Raw genomic sequence first — 12,448 nt, forward strand, 5'->3', positions numbered from 1 at the left:
GAAGCTGTATTCTGGATAATATATAGCACTCAGAACCAATTCTAAGATGGTATATAAAATGTTTAAAATTATTATCCAAAATTTATCTTTACTTTTAGACCTAAAAGAAGTTCACACTACCATAATTATTATGTAAGGGTGTTAGGAGTTATTTTACTTTACAGGTTTTTTTTTTTTTTTTTCAATTGAAGTTAAAAGTACATAATGCTATTAAAATTTCCTGTTTTAGCCAGGGTGCAATGGCTTAAGCCTGTAACCCTAGCTACTTGGGAGGAAGAGATAGGGAGGATTGTGCTTTGATGCCAGCCTGGGGAAATAGTTCACAAGACCCATTCCAACCAATGTGTGGACACAGTGGTATCTGTCACCCCACTACTTGGGGACGCATAAGTAGCACTGCATTCTAGGCCAACCCAGGCATAAAGCAAGACCCTGTCTCAAAAATAACCACACAAAAAGGGCTGGTAGAGTGGCTCAAGTGGTAGATCATCTGTGTACCAATTGTGAGGCCAAGTTCACCCCTGTATACATGCCCCCCCCAAAATTCTTGTTTTACTTTTTCTTTTTTTCATTCTATTTTTTTCCCTTTCGTACTGTCATTTTTAGAAATTTTGCTAAGATATTTAAAGGAACTTGAAAAAGCATTGTCCTTCTGATTCTCAGTGTGGGTTTTCAGTCATAACTGAAATAATATTTCTCAGGATGATATTGGGAAATTATTTTTGGCTGGACTCCTGAGTAGAAAAGGCTATGAAGACTGCTCCATCTGCTTGTCCATCTGCCAGTGACATAGCAGTTTGTACTAGCCTAGTTATTGAGGCGTGGCTTGAATGAAATTGCTGTGTTTTATTTATAAGATCTTGAGAAAAATGGAGAGAAATGTATAATAACTCTTATTTTCTCATTCTAAAAAGAGGTGCCCCCCCAATCTCTGTAAATAGTATTTCTATTTACCTTTTGAATTTGTCTGCCCTTACTTGCTTCTGTAAATGTGGATCTTCACAGTTTCATGTTACTTTTGGCCTCAGAATGAAAATCCTTTGGCTCACCAAATGTATTTCATACATTTACTCCTTTTTTTCTTTGAGAGTAGGTCTAAAAGCAAAAACCCCGAGTTTACATAGTTAAGTATAAAATAGTTACTGCACTGGTCTATAATTAAGTGTAAAGTAGTTACTGCACTGGTCTATAGTTAAGTGTAAAACAGAAAGAGCACACTTTAAAAAATTCAATATTAAAAGTATATTGGTCTGGGAAAATTCTTTCCATTATTTGATTTGAGGAATACTCAGTTCCTTCCTCCTTCTCTCCCTTCCCTTCTTTCACATCTTCTGTTGAGGAGGTGATAGGATATAATTCAGTTAGGAGGGTTAGTAAAGCATTGATAGAGCTTAACTAAGTTAGTAGCACTTAATCAGCATTTCATGTATGATTTTTCTGCTTTAATTATAAGTAGTAATGGGGAATATAATCTCTAAACTTTTTGGAAATAATTTTTAAGAACCACATTGCTTCTTCTTTTAGGGCTCTGCAGCATCGAGCTGATGTGTCCTGCCTTTGGAAGCTGGTTGGGGATGCTTGTACCAGCCTGTGTGCTGTTTCACCATCTAAAGTGAATGTTAATGTTTTAGGAATCCTTCTAGGTCAGAAAGAAGGAAAACAAATATTAAAGAAGAATGAGCTTCTCCATCTTGGAGGAAGGTAATTTACAAGGATTACCATTTATTAATATTCAAACGGAATTAGCACATTATGAAAAAAAAACATAACATTCATTTTTATTTTTCTATAGATGTTACGGTCGTGCATTAAAACTGATGTCTACATCTAATACATGGTGTGATCTTGGAATTAATTATTATCGCCAAGCACAACATCTAGCAGAAACAGGCAGCAGCACTAACGATCTCAAAGAATTGCTGGAGAAATCTTTACATGTATGGTTTTGAGAAATTTTTTATAAACTTAAAAAAAAGAGCATTTTATGAAAGATGTTTTTGATAAATACTAAAGTGTTTTCACATAAAAATCACATTTTTATGTAAATTCTGATGTTCCATAAAATAAAAATTATTTTAACTTCTTTTCAGTGTCTGAAAAAGGCAGTGAGACTCGATAGTAACAATCACTTATACTGGAATGCTCTTGGTGTGGTGGCATGTTACAGTGGTGAGAGTTGAGCAACATCTCAGTATTTTTAGAAGATTATTTTTTCAGGTAACAAAGTTCAGTGACTTCAAATTCTCTATGTTTCAGGTGTTGAAAATTATGCCCTTGCTCAGCACTGTTTTATCAAGTCAATCCAGTCAGAACAAATTGTAAGTGTTCTATGTATCTATAAAAAAGAGCTTTAGAATTTAATGTTACTAATTTTCTGAGATTTCCAAGTAGGTAAAGGAGCCTAATTTTTTTTTTTTTTAATGTTAGAATGCTGTTGCATGGACCAACTTGGGAGTGTTATATCTTGCAAATGAAAACATTGAGGTAATGCGTTGTCAGTTTTGTTATATGAACAATAAAGAACACTTTCTGTCTATAATCTCTTCATAATAAATTAACTTCTTGTGGTAAAATACTTTACACTTGTTATCTATCTTCTGTGTTCTCACGTATGCTAATTAATTGATGATACTAATTTTTTACATCAATAATGAATGTTTTCCTTCCATGACACTCATGAGACTTCTGGTTATACTTACGTGGTTTTTAGAGATTAAAAAAGTCTAACATGACTAATTGGGTTTTCTTCTGTGTGCACATTTAAGGGAAGTCCTGTGTACACTTTTGAGGTGGAGTGGATGCTAAGAAAGATGATTAGATTCTGTAACAACTTAAACTTAACCTTTGCTGGAATGATTTGGATTTTGGCTTTAGTGACTTAATCCCTTTAAATACCACAATATAATCTCATACTTGAGCAAGTTATACATTATAGAATTGGAACTTAAGTAACCAGAAGCATGTTTATAAGTCATGCTTGGAAAGTTTCCACAAATATATAAAAAGAAACTTCCATAATATTCTTGGCAATACATTAGGAGACTGACTTTGGAAGACTGTAAGTAGATTGAGTGAATATATTAATTTGAATCTTAAAATACATGAAGTGCTGGAGCTAGAGCTCAGTGGTAGAGTATGTGTTTAGTGTGTGCAAAGCCTTGGGTTTGATCCCTGAGAAAGTAAATAAGTGAACATATTTTTTAAAAACTTTTAAATTGAGCAGTGTCGTAGTAAGCCACAAATGTGGTTTTTTTATTGCATGGCACAGTTGTTGTTTGTAAGCTTACTTTGTATTAGTAAAAATAACTCTTTTCTGCTACATACAGATTACCAAGAAAACAGTATAAAGCAGTATGGAATAGTAAATTTTTTTGGTAGTAATAAAAAAAAAAGATGCGAGTTAATGATCCAAATGAAATATTTTCAAAGTGTTTTGACTGCCTTGTGCAGAATTATGGTATTGATGACTGTTTCTACAGTATCAGGTCTGTGTATTGACCTCATTGGTTGTGACTTCTTATCCTTTTGGTTAAGCTTAAAGAGAAGGGGATAGATACACTTATTTATCTTATTTAGTCACTTCTTTCACATCTGTGGCTAGTAAAGATGTTAAAAGTTCTGCGTACTACAAGTTAGACACTGTTGTTTTATAGAGAAATCTGTTGTACTAGGATTGTTCCAAGACTATCTAGCTTTGTAGATAAGCTGCATTAAGCATTGTGAACTGTGCTTAGTTTAGGGTCATGCACCTAAGACAGGTTTGACTTTTCTTATTCTCTTATTTTATGGTTTTTAAACAGAATTTAACACTGTTTATAAAAATTACTTGATGTGATATTTTCTTTCATTTTTTTCCTAGCAAGCTCACGAAGCTTTCAAAATGGCTCAGTCCCTTGATCCCTCTTATTTAATGTGCTGGATTGGACAAGTAAGATACATAATATCAGTTAGTAAACTTACTGATATAAGTAGCCTATTCATATAAATAACAATGATAGTAAGTAGCATTTGAAATCTTGTTGTATACAGTTATTGTGCTTAGCTCTTTGTACACATTTTTTCCATTAACCTGTCATCAATCCTTTATAGATGTGGAAATTGAAGCTCAGAGGTCCTAAGTATTGTACATAAGGTCACATAGCTTATAAGGATTAAACTTTGTACACCATAAGTCTGACATTACTATGCCCAGAACTCTTACTTAACTCATATTTATAGAGAAAATGCACATTTACAAAGTTCATTTTGATTATTGTTTTCTCATTTTCTGTAAAGTCTTCACATTTGGTTTGGTACTTAGGAATATTTTCTCCTCCCTCATGTTTAGTTGTTGTACTGCCAAACAGAATCAGGATACTTGGTTACTAGTCTGAGTCTGCCACTGATTATTTTACCTTAACATTACATCTGTAGATTTTAATTTTATCATCTGAAAAAGAAAGTAGAGGGACTGAGTGGCCTTCAGTGTCTTATCTAGTTGAGAAATTGTAATGAATTAGTAAGTGGTTAATTGTTTTGGTTCAGAGAACAGTAGGAATTTCAGCTGTACCAGAGAATCATTAATCAGGGATTAGGTAGCTTCTATTGTACTTTTGTCTCTTGAGTCTAATTCTAATCAATTGATAAAGTAAGGAGAGATAGAAAAGCAAACTCCTGTTCCCATTAAGTGTGGTAGCATCTGGGAGCAGTGGCATTTCTTTGCTAACCTCTGTGCCAATTATTGAAGCCAGAGAGTTTAAGGATTTGTGTTTCTGCCTTCACAAATTATAACGATGATGAGACTAGTCTAGGTACCTCGTTTTGTACTGCTCGAGCTCAGTAGATCTTAAGTTTGAAAGTATTTTTGTTCTTAAAAATAATTTATTTCAGGAGGTACATGAAAGGTTTAATTAAACTCATAACAGTAGAAGTAAGACTTAACTTTGCTTTTAAGCATAGCTAGTAAACCTTTGGTTCTTCTAGACCCACTTATCATTATTATTATTTTTAATACATTAAGACCTTTTTTTTTTCCTTTTACAGGCTCTTATTGCAGAGACAGTTGGAAGTTATGACACCATGGATCTCTTTAGGCACACTACAGAACTCAGTATGCATGTAAGAATTTTAACATTCTTTTTGAGGATCTGTTAATGAACAAAATATTATCCCTGCTAAGAAAATTGATGGTGACATAAGATAAGACAGCAGATTTTTCTACTCTTTGTTCTTCCACAGAAATAGATACCTGTTTTTAAAAGAACTTAGTTTTCATCTTCCTATCAGTTTTTAAAAGTTGACAAAGAAATGGCATCAAGAGTTAATAGATGCAGTAACAAGTTACGTAGAATAGAAACTATTAGAAAAAAGTAGACATGAGATGAAGAGTAGACTTGGTTGACATTTCTAGATTATTTATGAAAATGTTTTATGTCTCATTAGTTTTGTTTAATCTGTGGGAATGGTACTGAGGGAGAAAAAACCAACCCATTCCAAGAGGCTATTTCCTACACTTTAGTCCATTTGATTCTTCTACTTAAAATGAGAAGAAGTGGTGAACCTTCATTTAAAAGCACTCAACAGAGCTGGAGGTTTGGTCCAAGTAGTAGAGTACCTGTCTGTCTAGCAGGCAAAATTCTTGAGTTCAAACCCAGTTCTACCAAATATAAATAAGTAAATAATCACTCAACAGTTAAAGAAGATTAAGACATATTACTTACTGTATTGAAGTGCATTTTTTTATTTCTTAATTTTTTTAACCTGTGTCTACTTACTAATTTTTTGCTTTTTTTAAAGACTGAGGGAGCAATAGGTTATGCGTATTGGGTCTGCACAACATTACAAGATAAAAGTAACAGAGAAACAGAGCTGTACCAGTACAACATCCTCCAGATGAATGCTATTCCAGCAGCACAGGTTGTTTTGTGTAAATACGTAGGTAAGGTACCTGTTTATAATGGGAAGATACGATTAACTATTAAAATAACTTAAAGAATTTGCCTTTTTGTTGCTATGCCAAGTAGTCTACTTTTTAAACCATTATAAGGGCTTTTGAAGAGTGATAAGACTCTTATTACTTAATAATTCAGGATGAAAGTGATTTCATTGTAATAGTGTAAGAGTACTTTGGAGCCTAACAGGTGTTAATTGCTGTTGTTCTAGCTCCACCATTTACTTTTCACCCTTAGGTCAAGTATTTTTCTTCTCTTAATTTTTGTTTACTGCTTGGACAGGGAAGATCATAATACTGTACTTACAGAGTTGTAAGGATTTGATGAGATAATATATATGAAGTATCAAATCCAATGCCTTTAACTTCTCCCTCTCATACCTGATTTTTCTGTAGGATATTGGGAAACTAGATTTAGGTTTAGAAAATTGACAGGTGAAGTTTAACCTTCTTTGAAATTATTTCCCCTCTTCTTTAATAAAACTACCATTTGGTTTTAATCTCTGTTCCACTACTTATTAGTCATGACTGAAGTCTTGGGCATACTATAAATTGAATTTTAGGGTTCTCACCGATAATATAAGAAGGAAATTACCTATTGCTTAGGATTTTAGTGAGATGAATTATGCAAAATGTTATGCAGAGTACCTGGCCTCTGTAGATGCTCAGGAAGTGATAGTTTCATTAGCCTTTGACAAAATTGCAATAAAGAAGCTAGGAGTTTAAGCAAGGATACTGATAGCAGAAAATACCAACAGTTGAGTAACATGAAGGTAAAAAGCAAGAGATAAAATGGCTCACTGAATATGTTGTCCTGTTCATGAATTTAGTCTGAGCCATTTATGTAGAAGAAGGTTATTTGTTTACACATATCTGTACTTGGGACATTATCATATTATGAAGTATGACAAAATGAAGACTAATAAATATCTAGAGCTGAGGAATTATATTGCTAGAAATCTGATTGATGAATTTCCTTATTGAATGAGTAACTTTTGTAAAGAATTGACATAATGAGGTAAATCTTTAGCTTTCAGCAAAATTAAAATACCCAAACCAGTGAATAAATGATTTTCTAACAATTATGCCTAGTAGCAGCATAACTGTTTTTTTAACTTTAGTGAAACCATATCATATATCCACTTAAAAATTCAACACTGTGTGCTTGTTGCCCCCATAAAGAACTTGCAAAGTAGAAGTAGAAAAGAGAGAGTGATGAGAGAGAATGTAGACTGTCCCTTGTCCATCCTAATGACAGGGTACCTTAGGATATTATGGCATGTGAAGACATGGATCTCCTCAGACTTATTTTGACATAGTTTTGTGACCCTTTTCTTGTATGGTGACTTTAGGGATTTTCAAGAATAAGTTTGACTATGATTTTCACCTTATGCTTTGATGTGAGAACCTAACCATCACATAAGATTTGTGTTTACATTGCACTTTTTGTTGAGCAGTTTAAGGGATTTGAAGGCTTGTTTCTCAATACCACTTTTAAGTAGACTAGATTAGGTGTGTGTCTCTCTGATGTACCTAGTAGATATATGACATTTCTTGACATTAGCATTTCAAAATACTTCATTGAAAGTGCCCAAATCATCTTTTATTCTTAGTGTACAACATGTAATTATTCTTTTTTAAAAACATACAGAGATTGCAACAGAACCACCAAAAGAAATTGTTACTACGTTAAATCACAGGAAGGCTTAGCTGATTGGCCAAAGAACTGAATTTCCTTGTAAATATCATGACTAGTTTTAACATGAGTTATAATTTCAAATTACTATACTTTGGAGAAAAGTTTTTAAACTCTAAAGCATAACTAGAAGCCATATATGACTGTTAAGTATTATGTAGTAATGTGGAAGAGTTATAAAATGATTGCTGGTATATTCGAGATAAAATTAGATCATTATTCTTAATAATGCCAATGATCTCAAGGCACTGAAAAAGTGGAAAGTAAACTAATACTTTTGTGAACGTAACGAGTATACACAAATAGAGATGTTTCTGGATTTCCAGAACGAATTCAGAATTACGCTCCAGCTTTTACAATGTTGGGTTACATAAATGAACATCTACAGCTGAAAAAGGAAGCAGCAGATGCATACCAAAGGTAAGCTATAGTTAATTGAAATGTAGTCATTGTCTCATCAGTTTTCAAAAATGTAGTCTCATTCTCTTGAAGAAGGTACTGAATGTTCTGACTCCCTTCCTGATCTTCACTCTATATTATTATTACTCTTAAAAGGTGAGAAGGTACAGTCCCAAATTTTCAGCTGTATTTTAGTTTCAGTTACTTAAAGCAAAAGATGGAGTGGAGGGAGGCAGAGGGACAGAGGAAGAGAGACACAAAGCAAAAATCCCTTAAATTTTTTTTTTTTTTAGAAAATCTGTTCCCTAAAATATAGTCTCACTTTATTATATGATGTGTTCAACCAGACAAGAAATGACAACATTATATTTATTTGCTTTAATTACTTTAGTATCTACTATATATTTATTCAGTTCAATAAATGTTTGTTGAACTACTATATGCCAAACAGTGTCCTCCACCCTGGCAATTTAGCAGTGAATTAAAGCAGATGGAGGGCTTTTTCTCATGTAGTTCCTGTTTTGGTGGTGAGAGATACTCAAATAAACTAATAAAGATCTGTGATAATAATTGCTAAGAAAGAATCAAAATAGGGTAAAGGGCCATAGAATTCAGGTGCAGAAAGTGAAATTTCAGATGAATTCAAGGGGAGTGAGTTTACTGAGAAGGAATTGAGGCTTGGCATGAATGAAATGAAGCCACAAGCATTTAATTATTTGGCCAACAGCATTGAGGCAGAGGGAAAAGCAAAAGAAAGTGCTCTTAAACAGAAGTAGCTTGACATCTTTAAGAAACAAACAAAAAAAACAGTGGGCCAGAGTGGAATGACCAGTCAGCAGCTTAAAGTTTTGTTCTCTGAAAATCAATGGATAGGCGAATAAGAAAATAACTATTGACCTTGTGATAACTTCTACATGAAAATTAAAAGACCCGATTATCTAACCTGTAAGGCACACTATTACCTCACATCTAAATAAATGTTTACGTGATGTCTTGTCAGGTATAATGAGGTGTCCCAAGTACTTTGTCACATCCTTTTATGGATCTCTGTATGTAGTTCAAAACAGTAATCACTAGATGGTACTGGAGGCTATACAATCAAGAAATTATTTTTCCAGGTGTATATATACAGAGGCTTATGAACAGCCACAATTTTGTTTCTTTCAGTGTCAATAAACCTCCCAGTAAACAAACTGCATAAATATAATGGAATGCAACAGTAAGCAAAATTTTTGAACAGATTAAAATAGGCAGTTTTTGGGTGTCTGCTACTTTTTCGTACATGCTATTGTTATTGCAGATATTGTGAATCTAACACTGGTACCTGTTGAGCATAAAGTGGCAGCTCCACAGTCACTAGATGTGCATACTCTTTCTTGACTGATTGCCACTGCTATTTTCTGCCTTACAGTATTTGAGGCTTGAAACCACAAATTACTCATAAGTTCAACCAGAAGTACATTTTCATCTCTGTACTATTTTTATGCAACTTGCAGATTTTGTTTCTCACGTAACGTCAATGGGATGTCCTCTTTAAGCAGAAAAGAAAAAACAAAATCTTATTAGCTATCCAGCTGTTTTTAGTTTTTAAGACAGTTCCTTCCTTGCCCATAGAGGACTGAGCATAAAAGGAAGTACGTGCTGTCAGCATGTTGGCACATTTATCCTAAGCCTGGAGGAACTTCTGATGACCTGATTCCTTAATCCACAGTTCTTTAGTCTTCCTGTATGTACAGCCCAAGGGCACACAAAAGTGCCCAGTTTCCTGCCTTCTAAAGTCAAACTACTAGTGAATAAGATTGTCAAGGGTATCCTCTATACACTCAAATATGTCAAGATATAACACTGTGAGATGATCATTTTCCATCTAATATTTTGGAACTAAAATACAGTAAATAATTTCATGTATTGAGACTGTTGAAGCTATTTTCCTAACAAGCTAAAATCTAAATATATTTAAGTGCATTTATGGTATCAACTTAATAAAATATAAAAAAGCTGTTACAGCTAGTATTTAAGAATTAGTATACTAAAATGAACAGAACAGAAATCTGATTCACCTAAAGAAGAGTAAAACAATGCTGTTGCACATAGATAATTTAAAATACCTGTCCTTTTTTAAGGGCAATTTTGTTGTTACAGACTATAGAAGACCAAGATACTTACATTGTTACAGTAAGAAATTATGGCAGATTGGTATGGTAAGCATTTTTTTCCCCACTAATTCTGTGAATCTGTTGTGTTTTTTTCTGGGAGAGCTGTGGGCACTGGAGAGGTGATGACCAGTCCAGAGCACTGGCACATGGAGGATACTTTATGCACAGAGTACCAGGCTGGATCAAATCTGTCCTCTGCCTATAATAATACCTAACCCCAGTAGGCCTTAGAAGGAGCAAAACTATAGCTTATGGTTGTATACTAGACAGAAGAACATTTGGGAGAGAGCTAGTTGTTGTCTCTACTAGAAGTCTCAGTATCTAGAAGTGGAATTGAATTTACTGAGCTATAATTTCTTTTTTTGCCCTGTGGTACTGGGGTTTGAGCTCAGGGGTTTGCACTTGGTAGGCAGGTGCTCTACCACTTGAGCCATACTTCCAGCCTTTTTTGCCCTGGTTGTTTTGGAAATAGGGTCTTGCTTTTTGCCCAGGCCTGGACTGGATCCTCCTAATTACAATTTCTGCTGTCACTGGAATGCCAGGCATATGCCACCATGAGATGGGGTCTCATGAATTTTTTTGCATAGGCTGGGCTGGATTCACAATTCTCCTGATCTCAGCATCCTGCATTGTTGGGATGACAGGCATGAGCCACTGGATGCCTAGCCTTGCTATGTATTCTTAAATTGAGGATGGACATTAGAGGACCAGGAACTTCCATTGAAATAATTCACAAAAATTTGGAGATAGTGCTATAGATCTTTCCTCAGATTCTCAAAGGCTTCTGACTAAAAGCAAAAAACATAATGATGATTAAAAACACTTGTTTGACTGGGTATGTGGTACATACCTGTAATCTCAGCTACTCAGGAGGTGGAGATTGGGACAATTGCAGTTCCAGGCCATCCTAGGTAAAAAGCTAGTAAGATTCCATCTCAACAAACAAACTGAGTTTGGTGTTTCCAGATTATAATCCCAGCTACAAGGGAGACATAGGAGGATAACCATTTGAGGCTGGTATCTGGCAAAAAGTGTGAGTCCCTACCTAAAAAAAATAACTAAAAGCAAAAAAGGGCTGGGGGCTTAGCTCAAATGTTAGAGTGCATGCTTACCAAGCATGAGGCACTGAGTTCAAACGCCAGTACCACAAACAAACAGTTGTTTTAGAGGGTAGAACTAAGAGGAGGGTATAGAAGTATTATAGGAAGAAGGTTGTTTTCTTTTTCTTTGTCCTTTGGTAGTACTGGAAGTTTAACTTGGGTTCTCATGCTTGTTAGGCAGGCACTCCACCACTTGAGCCATGCCCCCAGGCCTTTTGCTTTGGTTACTTTGGGGACAGATACTGGATTTTTATCTAGGCCAACCTTCTGTTCTATGTGTCCCACATAGCTGGGATGACAGGCAAGTGTGCCACCATGCCCAGCTATTGGTTGAGCTAGAATCTCTAGTTTTTTGCCAGTGCTGGCCCTGAACTGCTAATGTCCTGTTCTCTGCCTCTAGAGTAGCTGGGATTACAAGCATGGACCATGGAGCCTGGCTAGAAGAAGGTTTTTGACTCAAGTTAAGGAAGTATTCTTCAGGTTTAGAGCTGCCCTAAAATTGAGTGGTTCTGTTCAAAGCACATTTGATGTTTTGGGATCAGTACCTGCATCTCTTAAGGAGCTCCATAATAGAAACCTGAGGTAGCCAGTTCCTTTCTTTTATAACTGAATCGTGTCCAGAAACAGGAAAGTTTTACTCTTCTAATTACCTCTCCTTTAAATACTTTTAAACTGTTACATTTAAGAGTTGATAGATTGTTCTACAATTTTGTTGAAGCAGAGAATAGATATTTTCAGAAACTGTGGAATAAAGTGCTTCTTATAGTTTTGAAATTTCATATAATGTAATATTTTAGAAGAAAATTTATATCTCATTGAAAACAAGCTGTTTTCTTTTTAATTTTTTTATTATGAAATATTGATAGTGCAAGCATGTAGTAAATAATAAAGTATAAATCACCATTCAGTTCTGTCAGTTTGCTTCAGATTTCTTTTTCAGTGTCCTCTTATGCCCTTCACCAGTTCCATCTTTTTTTTCCCACAAAAGTAATCACATCTGTGAAGATAGTATTCATTTAAAGAAATTCTAGCTGGTGGAATGGCTCAAGTGGTACCTAGCAAGTGTGAGGCCCTGAGTTCAAACCCCAGTCCCACTGAAAAAACCCAAAATTTCATGAATGCAGCTGTAGAAAAGTGCTTGTCAGTTGAATAAAAACCACATTTGACA

The 12,448-nt window shown here is 34.7% G+C and overlaps 1 protein-coding gene across 6 annotated transcripts in view; it reads left to right on the forward strand.

Annotated features, from left to right (window-relative positions):
• Skic3 (SKI3 subunit of superkiller complex) overlaps positions 1-12,448 on the forward strand; it is a 154,434-nt gene that overhangs the window by 94,677 nt on the left and 47,309 nt on the right. For all 6 annotated transcript variants that reach the window (XM_074077057.1, XM_074077060.1, XM_074077059.1 and 3 more), the window contains 10 exons: positions 1,525-1,701; positions 1,793-1,937; positions 2,091-2,169; positions 2,257-2,318; positions 2,428-2,484; positions 3,860-3,928; positions 5,023-5,097; positions 5,776-5,917; positions 7,952-8,045; positions 10,148-10,225. In XM_074077057.1, the coding sequence (XP_073933158.1) occupies positions 1,525-1,701; positions 1,793-1,937; positions 2,091-2,169; positions 2,257-2,318; positions 2,428-2,484; positions 3,860-3,928; positions 5,023-5,097; positions 5,776-5,917; positions 7,952-8,045; positions 10,148-10,225 (978 nt within the window). The remainder of the gene's footprint in view (positions 1-1,524; positions 1,702-1,792; positions 1,938-2,090; positions 2,170-2,256; positions 2,319-2,427; positions 2,485-3,859; positions 3,929-5,022; positions 5,098-5,775; positions 5,918-7,951; positions 8,046-10,147; positions 10,226-12,448) is intronic.

The sequence above is a fragment of the Castor canadensis genome, chromosome 6 (assembly GCF_047511655.1).
Source record: "Castor canadensis chromosome 6, mCasCan1.hap1v2, whole genome shotgun sequence".
NCBI classification, from domain to species: domain Eukaryota; kingdom Metazoa; phylum Chordata; class Mammalia; order Rodentia; family Castoridae; genus Castor; species Castor canadensis.